The sequence below is a fragment of the Rhinolophus sinicus genome, linkage group LG06 (assembly GCF_036562045.2).
Source record: "Rhinolophus sinicus isolate RSC01 linkage group LG06, ASM3656204v1, whole genome shotgun sequence".
In the NCBI taxonomy this organism is placed as follows: Eukaryota; Metazoa; Chordata; class Mammalia; order Chiroptera; family Rhinolophidae; genus Rhinolophus; species Rhinolophus sinicus.
Window position 1 is genome coordinate 7,797,678 of NC_133756.1, and position 17,324 is coordinate 7,815,001.

General features: G+C 60.7%; 1 protein-coding gene across 2 annotated transcripts in view; it reads right to left on the minus strand.

Annotated features, from left to right (window-relative positions):
• The window catches only part of PRKCZ (protein kinase C zeta), a 93,457-nt gene extending 86,890 nt beyond the window's left edge, over nt 1–6,567 (minus strand). Inside the window, exons 1-3 of one of the 2 annotated variants that reach the window (XM_019712080.2) lie at nt 6,255–6,567; nt 1,905–2,026; nt 904–993 (exon numbers count right to left, since the gene is read on the minus strand). In XM_019712080.2, coding sequence (XP_019567639.2) covers nt 904–993; nt 1,905–2,026; nt 6,255–6,325 — 283 coding nt within the window. In that variant the 5' untranslated portion in view covers nt 6,326–6,567. The remainder of the gene's footprint in view (nt 1–903; nt 994–1,904; nt 2,027–6,254) is intronic. The other variant, XM_074334256.1, reaches the window with a different exon arrangement.
• Nucleotides 6,568–17,324: the final 10,757 nt, after the last annotated feature.

Sequence of the window (17,324 nt, forward strand, 5' to 3'; positions counted from 1 at the left end):
TCCGTGACACGTACTAAACAGAAGCTGAGAAGACATTAAAGCCACCTTTTGCTTAGTCTGGAGCACAGCTGTCAGCATGACGGGCACCGTGAATGAGCTCAGCGCCATTGTCACCACCAAGTGGACGAGCTGCACTTTCAAATCCAAATGCCACTGGTATCCAGAGCGACAAACTGGGTCTTTGAACCAACTATTGCCCAGCGTCAGACAAAATGATGACGGACAGAAAACGCCAGGCGGTTTCACACTTTGGACCCGGCCACATGCCTGGCAGTCGAAGCTGCACCAGAAGGGGCTGCAGACGTGGCTGGTTGGCCACAGCTGCCGGGGCCACATCTCTCGGGCCCCACAGACACCCTTCAGAACCCTGACAGTGCTGGGGAGCAGTCTGAAAACCCCAACTTACAGGCTGTACTGAAATGAGAATATTTCCTCCGTTTCTAAGCCAGCTCTGAGCCTCCTGGGCGGAGGAAAGCTGTGAGCCTGGGGACACCCACAGGAAAGCCCCGGTCCACCCGAGCCGTGCCCGTGCCAGCCGTGAGCCCAGACCCTCCGAGCTGCAGGAATGCGGGGGCCGGTGTGCGAGCCCTGCTTCGGAGGTCCCGGTGACACCGGCCGAGGATCAACAAGCAGAAGCCAGGCTCCCGTGTCCAGTGAGAAGACACCTCACTGACTCTTCACCAGTCAGAGCAACGTTTATTGGGGTTAATAAAATGGAAGAGAGAAAAGCAAACCCAAGTTGCCTTACAGCCAATGTCTTTACATGCTCTAGCACCTAAGATTTCAAACTGTGATCCTCCGTGTGGCTTCCGGTCTCCCAGGGGGTCTGCAGAGGTGCCAAGATTGGCCCCGGTTCCCATTGCCCCGCCCCGCCGGCCCCAAGGTCCCCAAGGTGTCACTGACCATGAAGGATGAGCCCTTCGTCCCTGCGCTGACAGGACAGGCGGAAGGCCTCCTCCAGCTCCATCTGGGATGACACAGTGCAGGGGTCACCTAGGAGGGCAGGAAACAGCACTGAGGCCACTGCAGGCCTAAGGCAGAGGGGCCCACGTGACTCACACTCAGTGTATCAGACTCGAGTTTGGGGGGCAAAGTCCCCCAGAGCAGAGCTGGGAGGACGTGGAACAGCCAGCACATCCCCCAGCCCAGGGCCCACGTCAGAACCCAGCCACACCCAGAAGGAAAGCACGTTCACCCAGCAGCCAGCGCCCGACAAGCCATGTGGACAGCGAGGCTGGGCTAACTAACGTCCCGGGCTTGGGTGAGATGAAGCACATTCTTCTTAGGTCAGTCCCAGCCCGAAGGGAACGGCTCCTTGCCCTCCATGCTGGATGGGGACACAGAAGTTCACAGAACCAGGGCCCCATGGAACCAAGGGGAAGGGGCTCCCCTACCCCCTCAGCTGCAAGCTGCCAGTCGTAGTGATCTGGAGAAGGGGGTCTCTCCTGGACTGTCTCCCAACCCCTCAGCTCTCCAATGAGTCTGACTGAGAGGTGGAAGGGAGGGAAAGGGGGGGAGGGAGGGGGCAGGAGCAGGGAGGGATGGCAGGCGAGGGGGAAGGGAGGCCCTCGCTGCACTTACCCTCCCCACTTGCCCTGAGAACAGGGAGAGCTCATCCTGACTAACCACCCACTGGAAAAGCCGGGACTAGGAGAAAGGTCAGGTCAGGAGAGTAAGGGCGGCCCATGGGGAGACCCCTGCGGCCCTCTCCTGTGTCAAGACCAGCTCCTCCCAGGGGGCGTCTCTCCTGTCCCACCCAACCCAGTTGCCCTTGGGCACTTGCAGGTCCCCACTAGGGAACCCCTTTAGTTGCATGGTCCACATCTCCCCAAGGAAGGGGCTGAGCCAAGTGCGAGGCACAAAAGGTTCAGGGATTTCCACGGATGACACAGGGCCAGGGCTACCTTCACTGTCCACCCACTTGAGGGTGAGCGGCTGCCCCTGGTGCAGGCGGCACATCTCTCTGACTTCCTCGCAGAGCTCCTCGAAGGTGGTGGCCGCATCCAAGCTGGTGATCAGGATGTCCCTAGGCAGAGGATGAGTGGTCACCACGGAGCACAGGGAAACCAAATCAAACACGGTCACTGATTAACCGCGCTACTGATGAAATACGTGAAATGAAACTTTCCCCAAGGAGCCACCAATCACGGTCTTGCTAAGTCAGCACAGTGACTGTCCCAGCCCAGAAAGGAGAGCTCTGTTGGGAGGTGCCTGGGTGCTCCGTGCGGAGAAAGAACCAGGCAGAGCCTCAGAAAGCACCCCAGCACCCGCTCAGGTCCCAGGTCGGCCCGAAGGTCACCCCAGCAGGTGGGGCAGGGTGGGGTGGACACAGGCTGTTCAGTTCAAGCCCATGGCTTCATTAAAGTTTCCCCCCAACCCGCATAGTGCCAACCAGGGCACGTCACACGCAAGGACTGAGACCTGCAGGAGGAGGGGGACGTGGGGTGGGGGCGAGGGCAGAATGGACTAACACAGTCCAGGCTGCTGTTTTAAACCCTGGAGCGACCATTCAAGGGCCTGTGGTGAGGCTGTAACATAATTGCAGGCACTTTTTTTGTGTGTGTGAAAAGAAAGTCACATAACTCATCCCAAAATGGGATGCTAGAGCTGGATGTCTGGGTACAGCTCAGGGTCACCCTCTGAGGGCTCTGAGGGTGCGACCCCCCCCAGGGACAGGGAGGGAGGGAAGGCGGGGGCATGGCTCCCACTCCCCACCATGAATGCCAGTCCTGTCCCCCCACCACAGAGGGAAAGTCTGAGCAGGAAATCACATCCTCACGGGAAACACTGAAGCTGCAGGGAAAATGTACCCACATTTGACAATGAGACATGAGAGGGCAGAGCCTATACAAAGAAATCTGAAGGGCTCTGAAAAGTCACAAGCCGTGGAAGTATAGGGTCTGCTTGGTGTTGATACCGCTGGCTTCTGAACTCCATGAGACAAGTCTATGCAGACTTTGTTCCCAAGGCAATAAATCCAGCGCCACCAGGATCTGGGATCCATGCACAGGGCGCCCACCTTGGCTCAGCATAGCAACCCAGAGCCCAGCCCACAGGCCTCAGTCACCCTGGGGGCTACAGGGAGATGGCCCCAGCTGCCCACCCCTTCCCCCAGCCCCTGCCCCCAGTACCCCAAGCTCTCCACCAGGGCTCACCCAGCCCATCTTTCCCACAGCCTGCGCATCTCAGCAGACGGGGAAGCTAAGGCACAGAGGGGCGACCTGGCTCATTGGTGGGGGCTCCAGAGACGAAGCTCCCGCCCTCGCCTACCTCACACCCTGGAGTCACCAGACCTGATACTTACACTGCCCGGCACGCCTGTCACCTGACCCAGTGTCCCCAGTCCTCCTGCCACTGGGAACTCTGGAAGTCAGGGTCGACCACCCCTTCACCTTTGACCTCTCCCTGCCCCAAGAACCTCTCCCAAGTGGAAGCTAGTATTTCCTTGCAACGCCTCAGGGCCTAGAGGCCAAGTGGGCAGCTCCTGTAAAACCCCAGAACCCCAACCCTTGGGAAGCGCCTGGCATCAGGGCTCGTTGTCACACATCACAGCCATTTGCAGCCATTGGGCTCCTCCCCTCCTGGGCAGGACCGCAGCACCACGGGGAGGGGCCCCACCCCCACCAGGCCCCTGACCCCCACCCCTGATCGCACCCCAATCCTGAATCCAGCAGCCCCTCTGAGCAAGCCAGAGCCCGGGGCCGGCGACCAGGTGGACTGCCCCTCCCTGGACTCCCAGGTATGTCAGGCCACAGAGCACAGCCCCTGCCTGGGCTTCGCACAGGGCAGGTCCTGGACAATTCGCGTTCTGAGCTGGAGAGGGAAGACCCAGCACAGTCATCTCTATGACCTTAGAAAAGTGGGCATGTGAGGTTTAGCCTGGCAGAATAGGGTCTCCAAACACCCCAACCATCAACCGGAAACCCCCTGAAAACTCCCTGGGAAACACAGGTGCTGCCAGACCCCACTCAGACTCCGGTGACCACACACCCTCCAAAGGCCCAGCTAGAGGGGAGGGAGACCCCGATCTCAAGCCTCGGGAGGTCTCAGGGGATGGAAAGGGTGACCAGAGGGGCAGCTGAAGGGCCTCCCCCGCTTTTAAAAAATGGTGTCTTCAATGTGTCTGGCCCCCGGCCGGGCTGCCCCCAAACATCCCCCTTCCCAGAGGCACCAGCAGCATCTCATCCAGAGACCGAATTTCACCTGGACCTGGGGGGGTCTGTGTGAGAGCCCTGGCCTTGGTGGGCACTTTCTGGAACCTGCATCACTGCCGCGCTCTGAGGACGAGGTCTCCCAACTCAGACAGCGGAGTCCCTGGGTGAAGCGCCCATGCAGGAGGCCGTTAGGAAAAGCAGGCACGGGAGGCAGTGAGGAGCTGGGCCTGCGAAGGAACCTAGGTGGGGTGTCTGCAGGCACAGCCGGCAGGAAAGGGGTGCGGGAGGGAGAGGAGTGTTGGAGCAGCGGGAGGAGGAGGCGAGGAAGAGGGACGGGAAGGGAAGAGGGGGGAGGTGAGGGATGGGATGGGATGGGATGGGTGAAGGGGAGGAAGGAGCAGAGGCTGGAATGGAAGGAAAAGGAAAGCGGTGGGGCGTGGCCGCCTCTGCCTGAGGAAACCAGGCTCAACTGGTCACATTACTCCTGGTAACCAAATCGCTCTCCCGGGGCCAAAGCCAGGGGAGCGGACGTGGTGGGCGGGGCGGCTTCCCCAGAACTCCCCCAAGTTTGCGGAACTTTCCCCAGGACCTGCCTCCACTGTGGCCCCCACGCCACTGCTCAAGGCCTACAGGTGCCTCCTGGAACTTGTCCCGGGGGAAGGCTGGAGGGTCTGCTCCCCCCCCACCCCCACCCCCAGGCCCAGGCCACTCCGGGTGCGGGCATCTCTCATGGAGCACCATCTCTGATTTTCACAAAGGCCGGTTGCTCAATTGAAAGGCTCCACAGTGGATCCACAGTTTACCCCTGGGCAAGCCAGTGGAGAAACTCAAATCTGTGGCCGGGTCCAGAGCCAGGGCCTAGCTGACACCCCACCAGCTTTAATCGCAGCCCACCCTTCCTGGCCAAAGGATAGAACTCAGGGCCTCTTCACAAAGGCCTGCGAGTGCGGCCCCCAGAAATCCTTCTTCCCTGGGGCTCTGCCACCAACCCGCCAGCACCGTTCTGCACCTCAGCCAGGCTGAGGGCCACCGAGGGGACAGGAAAGGCCTGACCCAAGACCGGAAACAAGAAACGCTCAGGTCAACAACCCAAAGCCCCTGCTCAACCTGAGCACTGGCTGGGCGGTGCCCATAGGGCTGTGCCCACCGGGCAGACCCCACTCCATGCTACTACAGCCGCAACCGCCAAGTTCACCCGTGGGGTCGGCGCTCCGCTCTGCGCACCCCCACCGGGCAGTGGTGACCCTGGGAGCAGCCAGGTCCGACTTGGGGACTCCTGGAGACCAACACCGGTGGAAAGCAGCACCAAAGAGCCTAGTTCTTCCTAGAGCGCTGTGTACACCGCGCAAGGGGCGGCGGCGGGATCTGGCCTCTGGACGCCGCCCCCTCTGTCCCCACCAGGGCTGCTCGGCGGCCAAGTGTCCAGCGCTCCCGGCCACTGACCCCTGTGAGGCGCCGGCTCGCCCCATTTCACAGCGAGGCAGGTAGAGTCCAAGGTGCTGTGCGCGGATGCGGGGCTGATCAGTGTCCGAAAGGTGCGGCCCCAACCGAACCGCGCCGAGCCCTTCCAGGCGCCCGACATTCGTGCAACCGCGGGCGACTAACCGCCTGGCCTTCGCATGGGTCATAAACTTTCCTTAAACTGAGATCTCTGGCCGCGGAAATTGAGAAAATTTAGGAAACCCCGATTTTTAAAAGTCTGCCAGCAGTTTTCACAATTTGACAAAAACTTTAATCCTTACGGTTTGTGGCCTTAATATCCTAGCCAACTTTCCAGGGAAAATGTCAACACTGCCCAGGACCGTGGAGCGCTCGGCGACGCCCGCCTCCCGCTCCCGCGCCCGCGCCGCGGAGTCCCCCCCGCAAGTCCGAGCCCAGCAAAACCTCGTCCCGGCCGCCTCTTGGCGCTGACGCGTCAGGACCTCCCGGGACGCCCCTGGGCCCGGTGGGGCCTCGCTGTTCCTTCCCTCCCGCGCCGCGACCGGGAGCCCCTGGCTCTGGGCTGCCCACTGCAGCGGCGACACGGCCCCCGACGACCCGCGCGGCGCGGGATGCTCCCGCGCCCGCCCCGCAGGGCCGGCGTCGGGCGCCAGTGCTCACCCGTTGTAGTGCGCCTTCAGCCGGACGCGGCCGCAGCTCCCGTCCATCTTGGGGCCAGTCCTGCTGGGCATGGCGCGCTCCGCCGGCCGCCGTCAGCGCCGCGCCCAGGGCGCTCGGGCCATGGCACGGGGCCCCCAGGGGCCCGGCGCCAGGTGGGGCCGGCGGCGGAACGCGGAAGGGAGCACTCGGCGCGGGTCGGGAAGCACTGGCCGCGCCAACTCCGCAGAACTTCGGCGGCCAGCGAGGCGGGGAGGGGGCGCGGCCGGCGGGGGCGCGCTCCCGCGGAGTCCGGCGTCAGGCCCCGCGGGGGGGAAGTCCGAACATGGCCGACCCAGCCGGCGGCCAATCGGTGGGGCGGACGGTCCCGGGGCGGGGGCGGTGGCACCTGCGGCCAATAAGGGCGAGGCGGGGCTGCCACCTGGGCCAATCCCCGGGGGACCCCGCGTCCGCGGCCCAATGGCGCGGCGCGGGGACACTACCTGTCGGGCGGGGCGCGGTCCACCTGCGGCCAATGGGAGCGCGCGCGGCCCGGCTCTGCCCGGCAACCCCCGGCGGCTCCGGCGGTCCGGGACTCCGACAGCAGCCGCCCTGCGCGTTCCCCTCGGTGCAGTGGGCTTCGGTGCCCGCGATTCCTAGGTGGGGTCTCCGTGCTGCAGCGCCCCGGGAACTTGGAAATGCCAACTTTCGGGTATAGATTCGCTGAATCGAAACTCCAGCCGTCTATACTAACAAGACCTGGGTGATTCCAGGGCAAGCGCTGGTCTGGGGTACAGAGAGGAGTGGGTCGCTGGTGACGTGGGCGGGGGGCGGCCAGAGAGAGGTCCGCCTCCGGGGACGACAAGTGTGGGTCAGCAGCTCCGACCCCGAATCCCCAGTGCCCCGCGTCCAGACAGTTTACTGATGCGGAGACCGAGGTTGCGAGGAACTGAGACCCCGGCCAAGACCACGGCTGAGAGGGTCCAGGCCCCGATGGTTGTCCGGGCCCCAGCCGCCCTCCTCCACCGTGGAATCCAAGATCCCCTTGCAGGGGAGGCTTGTCTACACTCGCTAGCCGGCTCCCTCTGCTCCTGGGAGGAGGAGACTGCGTTTGCCGAGGTCGCCCATGACCTTCATTTCTGAATCCACAACGTCCACCTTGGCATTTGGTCTGGACAGTTGCGTTTGAATACTACCCACGGCTCACGCCTTCTCTAGGGGCCTACAGCTGTGGGGGTTGGGTTTCCCTGAGGAACCCACCCCTTACTGGTTGCCTCCACAGAGACCCACATGTGCTGTTAGCAGGACCTCACCTGGGCCCCAGGTGGGCATCCCAGGCTCATAGGTCTGCAGCCCCCATCCCTGCCACCCCTGCCAAACCGGTCCTTCCATTGGCTACTCTCCGGCTGCCTCCCTCCCCTTCCACATTCCACCCAGCTGGCAACCTCTGACGCAGTCCCTGCTAAGCCTTCACCACTCCTCACCTGGACAGTCCTAAGGGCTTCCCACTCACTCTCATTCCACAGATGCTTCCTGGCGCCTCCTGGGTGCCAGGCGTTGGAGGGACCCCAGGGAACCAAATGGTCATAGAGCTCACGTTCTTCCTAGAGATGGCCACAGAGAAGCCCTTCGACGGCCCATCTCTCACCTACTTAAGGTGCTGTGAATTCTCCCTTCTTAAAGAAACCCTCTGCACCCCACACCCCTCCACCCACCTGCTCATTTTTCTGCTCTACTACAAAGTTCCCGTCAGGAGGGAGTCATCTGCAGTCCTTACCCCACTTCTCCTGCCCCTTTCCCTGAGTCCCTCCCCCACCAGGACTCCTGTGTCACTCCTCAGACTTTTTCTTAATTGACCCCTGATGACCCCCTGGAAACTCACCCTAGGACTCTCGCTCCCATCGCTCCTCCTTGGCTCCGAATGCCATCCCAAGCTCAGCCCGCTCCTCTGAACCCCCCTCCACCATGCCCTTCACCACCTTCATTGTCACGCCAACCCCACCTTTCCAGGTGCTCAGCTCGAAAACCTTGGCGTCACCTTTGCCTCTGACACCCCACTCCCCTCCAGCTCCCCTCCAGCTGCAAATCCGGGCCCCTCCCCTCCACCCTCAACATAGGTCCAGACTCCAACCACGTCCTGCCACCTCCACGGCCACCTCCCGCTCCACCCTCAGCACTGGGATTTTTGCAGAAGCTTCCAATGTCCTTAAAACATGCGTCAGTCTGTGTCCCTCTGTCTGGTGTTCAAAATCCCCAATGATCCCCCATGGATCACAGGCAAAGACCCCAGGCTCTGCAGGGACTGGGGTCCCATTTCCTTCTGCCCTCATCTCTCACCATCCTCACACTGGCTCACTCCACCTGGCCACCCGGCCACCGGGCCGCATGCCTGCCTCTTGCTCACCTCAGGCCCTCTTCACTGCTGCTCCCTCTCCCAGGAGCCACTTCTCCCAGACCCACACTTCCTTTGAGTCTCTACTGAGCATTCCTGCTGCCTGCATCAGTCTGCTTGCCCGCCTCCCCCTTGTGGGGTGACCACTGCATCCCCCAGCCTGGGCACAGAGCTCCATGACTTTCAGCTGGACGTGAAGGGGAACCAGGTACGAGTGTTTACCCTGTGAGGGATGAGCAGGAATCTGCCATGGGAGCGGCAGCCCAGGAGGCAAATGTGTGGGGTGCAGCCCCCCCCCAACCCCACCCCCATGCCAGGCCTGCAGCCTTGTCCCCACAGCCTTGGGCACTCCCGACAGGTTGCACTTCATGGGCACAGGCCATCTGACATCCCACAGCATCCCCGGGTGTTCTGATTTTCTGCCTCAAAGCGTGGCCCAACAGGGAAGGAGTCCAGAGCTTGAGGCCCACGGCAGGCAGGACGAGCTGGTGGGAGGCCATTCCACGGGACACCATTTCTCGGATATGCCCTAGCCAAGGCCCCAGTGGACACAACAGCCCAAGCACAACCCCAGAGCCCTTTCTAACCGGGACAGCCTTGTTGGGGTTGGAGCCACCGGCATCCAGTGTCCCCTGGGCACTGGTCTCGCCTCAGCTGCCATGTGGGAGCCTCCCTCCTGAAGGCTGGTACTGGGTCACTGCAGTCCCCAATCCTGGCAAGGGATGTTCGGAAGAGGGCTGGGATGGGAGGGCTTTGTTCTCCGCGGGCTTGGGGAGCTGGGGGTGCCTATCTCAGGAGGGAGTACTGGGGGGAAGGTTCCACTCCTGGCTCTGGGACCACATCGAGCCCCAGGCCGGAATGAGGGCACAGGGTAGCCTGCGGTGCCCAGAAAAGATCCCCTGAGAACAGGTGGAAGCAAGGACTTTTGCATTCTGCCCACCAACTAGCTCTGCAAATCAAAGGCCCCCACCCGCCCAGGCCCTCAGACCACCTCCGAAGGTTGGGGGCGGGTGACCTCGGGGGTTTCCTGGTGACCACTGGCGCTGAGCCACCCCTGTTAGGGACTCAAGGGTAGAATGAGAGGTTGTGATGTCCTGGGCACACCCAGTGCCATCACTGTGTCTGCCACCTGCTCTGGACCCTGGTGACCGGAGGGTGGGGGGTGTCTGTTCCCCAGTGTTCAGACCACTTGCCCCTCCAGAAGTGGTGGGGGTTGGGAGCCAGTCAACCGGGGTCAACGTTGTGTCCCCATGTCTCTGAGCATCTGGCACACAGTGGAATGAATGAATGCATGAATGAATGAATGAATAGGTGAAGACCCCTTGGAAGTGCTGGGACCAGGCCGGCCTCCTAGGACCACGGGCCCTGTTCTGGGGGTCACTGGGCAGAGTTACACCTCTCCCCTTCTGCAATCAGCAGCTTAAAGGCGGGTGCAAGGACAACCCACGTGGGCGGAGCAGGAAGGTGACCCTTGGACCTGAGCACAAGACCCAGGACAGACCCAGGAGGGACCCAGTGGCTGAGGAAGAGTCCTTTTCTCCTCTGGGCAGTTTCTGTTTGCCCAGATTTTCACAAAGACCTCATATACTTTCATAATCACCAACACCTCTTATTTCCAAATGAAAATTCAAAGATGTGTTTTTGTTAAGTGATTATAAAAGTGACATGGGCTTCTTGTAAAATCCCACAACACAGAAGGGTGTGGGCCGAGGAGAAACCCTCCAATCCTGACCCGCCTCCTCCCTGGACAGACCCGGCCGGGCAGGGGACATGCCTGTGGAAGCCACCAGCACTCCCTGTGCCCTCTTGTCACCTGGGGGTGGGGGGGTCCAATGGTCATCCTGGCAGGTGTGAGACTGACCCAGTGGGGACCACGAGGACCCAGCAGGTCACAGGAAGAGCCCAGGACATCTACTGACAGCACTGGGCCCACACAGATGGGAGGCATGGGCAGCAGAAGTTTCCTTTCTTTGTCACAAGTCGCGGGATTTTGAGAAACTGGTGCAAGTGATGACGTTCACTTCACTTGCTCATTTATTCATTCGGCGGGTGTTGGTTGGGTGCCCCAAGTTGTGCCGGGATGCAGTGGTGACCCAGCCAGATGTGGCTGCTCTCTCATGGACACCAATGGGGGGACAGGCCACCGTCACTGGGTCACACAAACATGGCAGCCCTGTCAGAGAGAGCAGGATCTGACCAGGTCCTGGCAGGGGCCAGCTGTGGGGTCCGAGGATGTGTGAAGTGGAGCAGGGGAGCAGGGGAGCAGAGGGCTGGCCTGTGCAAAGGCCTGGTGGCCTCAGGGAGCAGGGTGTGTGGAAGTGTGGGACAGGTGAGAATGCAGAAGTGCTGGGGCAGACCCCGGGGGCCTTGTGGGCCACGTGAAGGGGAGGCAGGGAGCCAGTGACATGGCCTTGGAAACTCTCAGAAAAGGTGGGTCCATCCCGCTGTGCAGGGTCCTGCCCAGAGGGAGAGGGAGAGAGGGGTGTCTGCATGTCTGCGGGCTTCTGGGCCTGGGTGTGTATCTGTGTTTCTGTGTGAGTCCATGTGCCAGTTACTGTCACCTCTCAGCTCCAAATTCACCATTTACCACCTGTAATTACAGGTGGAGCTCCTCCACGGGGAGGGTCAGCCCGGCTGGCATTTGGGGGTGGCCCGCGCCCTCAGGCTGTTGGGCAGCGCCCCTGTCTGCCCCCAGCACACCAGCCGCTGGTAGGCCGAGCATCCCTCCTTCCCGAGAGCGCAGCGCTGCACGTTCCCAGTAGAGGGCGCGGGAGAGCCAGGCGTGAGGAAGGGGCTGGCTTGTTGCTTCCCGGGCTGCGCTGGGAGTGGGGGGTGCGGCTGAGGATGTGGGAGCTTCTGCGCAGCCCTGAGTTCGCACACCCGGGCCGAGCTCCAGCCTGGGGAGGGAGCCCCTCCAACTTCCCCTCCGTGGGCGCCTCCCTCAGCTCCCCAAGGACCATTCCTGTCTCTTGTTCACAGTGTCGTCACCCTTTAGATAAGTGTCCCCGTTTAAGGCCACTGGGAGGCGCCTGTGAGCTGAGTGGACCCCAGTGGAGTGTGTGTGTGTGTGTGTGTGTGTGTGTGTGTGTGTTTCTCCGTGTGCCCCTGTATGTGTTGCCTGTGCGTGTTTCTGTACCTATGAGTGTTCCGTGTGGGGCATGTGCCAGAGAGGCCACGTCTGGCTAAGGCAGGACAGCAAGGAGGGGTGGGGTGGCTGTGTCCAGGGGCTGGATAAGAAAGGAGACGCTGGCCTGGGAGACAGAGGGGCTGGGAGGACACCAACCTTGAGGCTAGAAAGGGCTGGACACCGCTGTGCCAGGCATTGTCGTATGGTACTTCCCACACACCCACCAAGAATCACAGCAGAGGCCTGCAGTTGTCACTGTCGTATTGTACCCTGAGGCACAAGCACTCCCACCCTCCAGGTCCACACCCTGCACCAGGCACAATCGTGTCTCCCTGAGGAAGTCCCCTTGTCAGGTGTCACCTCAGAGACCTTCAGCACCTCTCTAGGATGTGGGAATCGCGGCCTCATTCTCTGAAGGCAGACACTGAGGGTCAGGGTGGCCCAGTGCTTTGTCCAGGGTCACAGGGCCAGCCCCAGCCCAGGCCAAAGGGGACACGCTGCCCATCTCTTCGATGGACCTGCCGGCACAATGGAGCCCCTCTCCTGGGAGCCTAGGATGAGCGGGTCACAGCGCCCGTGGAGGAAGTCAAACAAGGCCGCTGGTAGGCGGAGCCTGTCGCACTCTTGCATCCCCTGGGATTATATTTAAAACCCAAAGTGGCCTGATGTGCGTCTGAGGAGGCAGCACCCAGAACCTCGGTCACCATGGCAATACTGTGGCTGCTCCCTGGGGGCTGCGTGTGGGCTCTATTTTAGCCATATGAAGATGGACAGCATCACGGTCAGCTCGAAGCATCACAGGTAGACGCAGTGGCAGAGCTCCCATCTGTCCTTGCGTGGGGAGCTGAGCTCGCCAGGGTGGGGCTTCCCATGCCCAGCCACTTGTGTGGGTGCCACCACCTCGCGAGGCCCCCTTCCGTTTCCTTTGCCTTCTGCTTAAAGACTGAGAGTGTGGCCCCAACCCCAGCATTACTTGTCAACTGTGCCAGAGTCAGGCTTCCAGGCCTCGGGACAAGGACAGCAGAGGCTCTGTGCTGTGGCCCCGCCCTGGGCAGGGTGTGGAGGAGGCCTCACTCCGTCCACCAGGAGGGGCGGCTGGGACTGCCTTCTAGAAAGCAAGGTGACAAAAAGCACCCAGAGCATTAAAGATGTTTATGCCACGTGGTCTCACTGTTCCACTTCTGGGACTCTGTTTAAAGGAAAGAACTGGAAAAGCAAACAGCTGTGCCTTCCATGAGTCTGCCATATTAGTTGCAGAGTCGAAGGTAGGAGGTGACGTGGCTGGCTGAATACTGGAGGCAAAGTCCACCTCAGACTCCGTGTGACCTTTGAGATCTAACATTGCACACTCACACATGCATGTGCTCGTGCGCACATATGACACACTCAGCTCTCACTCAGGCCAGGCAAGGGCGGCTTTGCCAGGACAGGCGGGACCCTTGCCAGGTAGCGCCAAAGAACCAGCACCTGGACAGCAGGGCCCTGCCCAGCAGGAGGCTCTGGACGCCAAGGCCTCACAGCTTAGCTGTGTCTGATCTCTCTCTCTCTCTCTCTCTCTGGGGAAAGGGCCCCAGCTGTCCCCAGGTGAAAGAGGAGATCCCCTGGGACCTTATCACCCAAGACCAGCAACCTCCTGTAGGGAGAACCCAGGCTGCCATCCCCAGGGGACAGCTAGCCACATCCAGAGGCAATGCTGAGCCCTCTCTGACCCCCAATCTCCCTTCCCCAGGCAGGGCAGCTGGAGCTGACAAACTGCTTTCAGGACAGGCCCTCATTTAATCTCCACACTCCCACCTGGGGGAGGGGCACTGCGGCTCTGATAGATCCAGCACCTCCCAGGATCCATAGCAGGTACCCAGGCGCCTGGGAAGTGTTCTTGCAGCTGCTGTGACAGCCACCACCTCCGGGAGCCAGTGGCGGTCAGCAGATGTGAGCACTGCGGGGTGACTGACTGCTGGCTGCAGTGGTACTGGTGTTATGGCCCCTGTGCAGCCCCTGCCACGCAGCAGCCACCTCCAGCGTCACATGACATGTAGCGTTGCAGGGGTGTCTGCTCAGCTCGGAGGCAGGCAGACCGGGGGAGAGGAGCTGCTGATAAATGCCCCAGCCACTCATTCTTCAAAGGGACAACTTGGGGTGCATTCCATGTGCTCTGCAGGGTTCACCAGTGGGATTAGGACCTGAACACCCCAGCCAGCAAAGCACCTATGGGATTTTCCTCCTTCCTCTGCTCTCCCTGCACCTGTGCTCCTGCTTCTGGCACATCACCCCCTGTACTGGAGTGAACAGTGCCCCAAAACTCATGTCTACCCAGAACCTCAGAATGGGACTTTATTTGGAAGTGCCCTGTTTCCCCTAACTGGACAATCAGCTCTAATTCATCTTTTGGAGCAAAAATTAATATAAGACCCAGCCTTATATTTTATATTATATTATATTATATTATATTATATTATATTATATTATATTATATTATATTATATTATATTATGTAAGACCTGGTCTTATAGTAAAATAAGATCAGGTCTTCTATTAATTTTTGCTCCAAAAGATGTATTAGAGCTGATTGTCCAGCTGGGTCTTATTTTCGGGAAACATGGTAGTCAGGACCTTTGTTGCTATAATTGGTTAAAATGAGGTCGTGCTGGGGCTGGCCTGGTGGCTGAGGTGGTTGGAAATCCATGCTCCTAACTCCGAAGGCTGCTGGTTCGATTCCCACATGGGCCAGTGGGCTCTCAACCACAAGGTTGCCGGTTCGATTCCTAGAGTCCCGCAAGGGATGGTGGACAGTGCCCCTGCAACTAATATTGAACACGGCACCTTGAGCTGAGCTGCCGCTGAGCTCCCGGATGGCTCAGTTGGTTGGAGCGCGTCCTCTCAACCACAAGGTTGCCGGTTGGAGTCCCGCAAGGGATGGTGGGCTGCGCCCCTGCAACTAGCAACCACAACAGCAACTGGATCTGGAGCTGAGCTGTGCCCTCAACAAGTAAGACTGAAAGGACAACAACTTGACTTGGGAAAAAGTCCTGGAAGTACACACTGTTCCCCAATAAAGTCCTGTTCCCCTTCCCCAATAAAATCTTTAAAACAAAAAAAAGAGGTTGTGCGGGATTGAGGGCCCTAAATCCAATGACAGATGCCTGGATGAGGGGAGGAACCAGAGAACAACGCCACATGACTAGGAACAGACACTGGGTGATGTGTCTACAAGCAAGGAGTGCCAGGGGGTGCCGGCAGCACCTGGAGCTGGCAGAGGCCTGGGACCGACTCCCTCAGAAGGAACAATCCTGCCCACACGTGGGTCTTGAGCTTCTGACATCCAGAACTGGGAGAGGGGAGATTTCTGTTGTCGTAAGCCCCCCAGTCTGGGATGCTTGGTTACGGCAGCCCCAGGACACTTAACCCCTCCCCAAATAAAGTCCCTGCACCCAAGTCCTGGTCTCAGGCTCTGCTTTTGAGGAAACCAAACTGGTGCCCCCAGGTGTGGGCGTTTCCTTCACTCCACGGGGAAGGTCAGTGCTCTCCTGCCCCCACCACAGGTGAGAGCGGGAAGCTGGGGCGCTGTCCCCAGACTCCAGGCCTCCAGCTTGGGGGCAAACTGTCCCAGCTCTCAGGTAAGCATTAAGTGTCTGCGCTGGCAACCCGCACTCCAGCCTCTGCCAGATAGGACAGGCAAGGAAGCCCCCAGCCCCCAAAGCCAGTCCCTACAGGAATGAGGCATGTGGGGAACCCGCCTCCCGCTGCCTCCTGCCTCCTGCCTCCTGCCCTTGCACCAGCCCAGGTGCGCCTGTTGCAGGAAATGCTCACATCTCCTTCCCAGGCCAGCTCCTCTCAGCTGCAAACCTTGATCTGCCTAGCCTTCAATCTGCTCGTGTCATCAACACGAGAATAGAACTGTGTTTAAAAGCAGCCGTTCTTCCCGTCCCTTTTTCCTGCCCTGTAAATACGCGGCAGAAATAGCGGCCTGCAGGCTGGAGGGAGTGATTGCTGGCAGCGGAATCAGGCGCAGGCTGCTGCCCGGGGGCCTCGCTGCGTGGGTGCCTGAGGCAGCACAAAGCTGGCTTTAAATAGCTCCTTGTGGGCACAAGGCAGAAAGGGGGCAGCCTGCAAGCCTGGGACAGGCGGGAGGGGGGCGGGCGCTGAGCATAGGGTCCTGGCAGCAGAGGGGAGATGGCCTGACCTCTGCTCCCAGGTGAGCCCAGCAGCTCTGTGAACTTTGAACCCACCTGTGCGTACCCTGAGGCCTGGGTAACAGGCTGGGCCTTAGGGCAGGAGCCTGGATGCCCCCGGGGGTAAGGGGTGCTACCGCAGTCTTGGACCCAGCTTGGTAGCTTCAGTGAGCCGCCCCACCCCCAGGGCAACTCTCCATGTTCCAGGGAGGAGGGGGCAGTGACCGTGCCCAAGATCACACAAAGGGGAAGGTGCTGAGGTGGGGGAGGGGAAAGGGTCACTGCTCCTGGCACACTGTCCTTTGTCTCTCTGTCCTGTCCACGTAGCTGTCTGGGCTCGGCCAGCCACCACTGCTGCCGGAAGGTGGCCTGGAGCCTTGGCTGTTCCTTGGCCACCTGCTGTCTGCTCGCTCCTAGCTCCTGGTCACACTGCAGCCTGGAGGCCCTGCGCGCGGGTCCATCTCATCCCCGGCATGACCTGCAGCCAAGTCCCTTGGAGCAGCGGCCCAAAGGGACAGCAGGGTTTGAGGAGGGGTCCTTAGGTGGCAGGGGCCTTCGAGCTAGGGCTGGGGCTAGACGTGGAGGTGGTGGGCCCCAGGCTGAGGTTTGGGCAGGCGGCCAATGCCCTCCTCTGCCCTGGGACACGGCCTGGTCCTTTGGAAAGCAGCTGGGCCCTGTGTCCCTGGATCTCAGTGGTCACTGCCAGCTGGGCACTGCCTGTGGGTGAGTGTCCTTCAGGATCCAGCCCTATGGCCTAGGGACACTGGGGTCCCCTGGGCAGCTTGTGCCAGCTGAGGGCAGATGGACCAGCAGGGCTCCCTTTCTGATTCACACCCAGTCACCAGCATGCTCCCCTCAAGGTGGCTTGGGGTGGGGTCCCACTGGAGGGGCCCCATGGGGTCAGCAGGGCTGTGGCCCAGCTGCCACCCTAACCACAGCAGGGCACCTTGCCCATAGGGGCTGGCATTCCCAGCCCTGCAGCACACAGCAGCCCTTGCAGCTGCTAATTGCACACTCCTGCTTCTTCTGAGGGTACTGACGGGAAAATCAGACCCCCTTGTTAAGAGCTGCCTGTCTGGTGTCCAGCAGTTAACGGTTGTCAAACTGCAATCTTGTCACCCCACCTCCAAGGTAGCACCAGAGGTGGGAAGGGGCTGGAGGGTGTTCGCAGGGACTTGATGGCTTCTATTCCCATACCTCCACATCAGAGAAGGCACCACAGTGGCACCCTGGCCGTGGGACCAAGAGACCAGGGAGGGATGGAGACTCCTCGAGGGCCCCTGTTCCCTGCCCCTCCCCCTGATGCCCCCGATGTGGCCACCTGGCTCAGCCTCCTGGACACCGCCCAGAGGCACTCTGTCCTCACGTCTCTGTGTCCAAGTCCCCGAGCTCACGGAGACCATGGC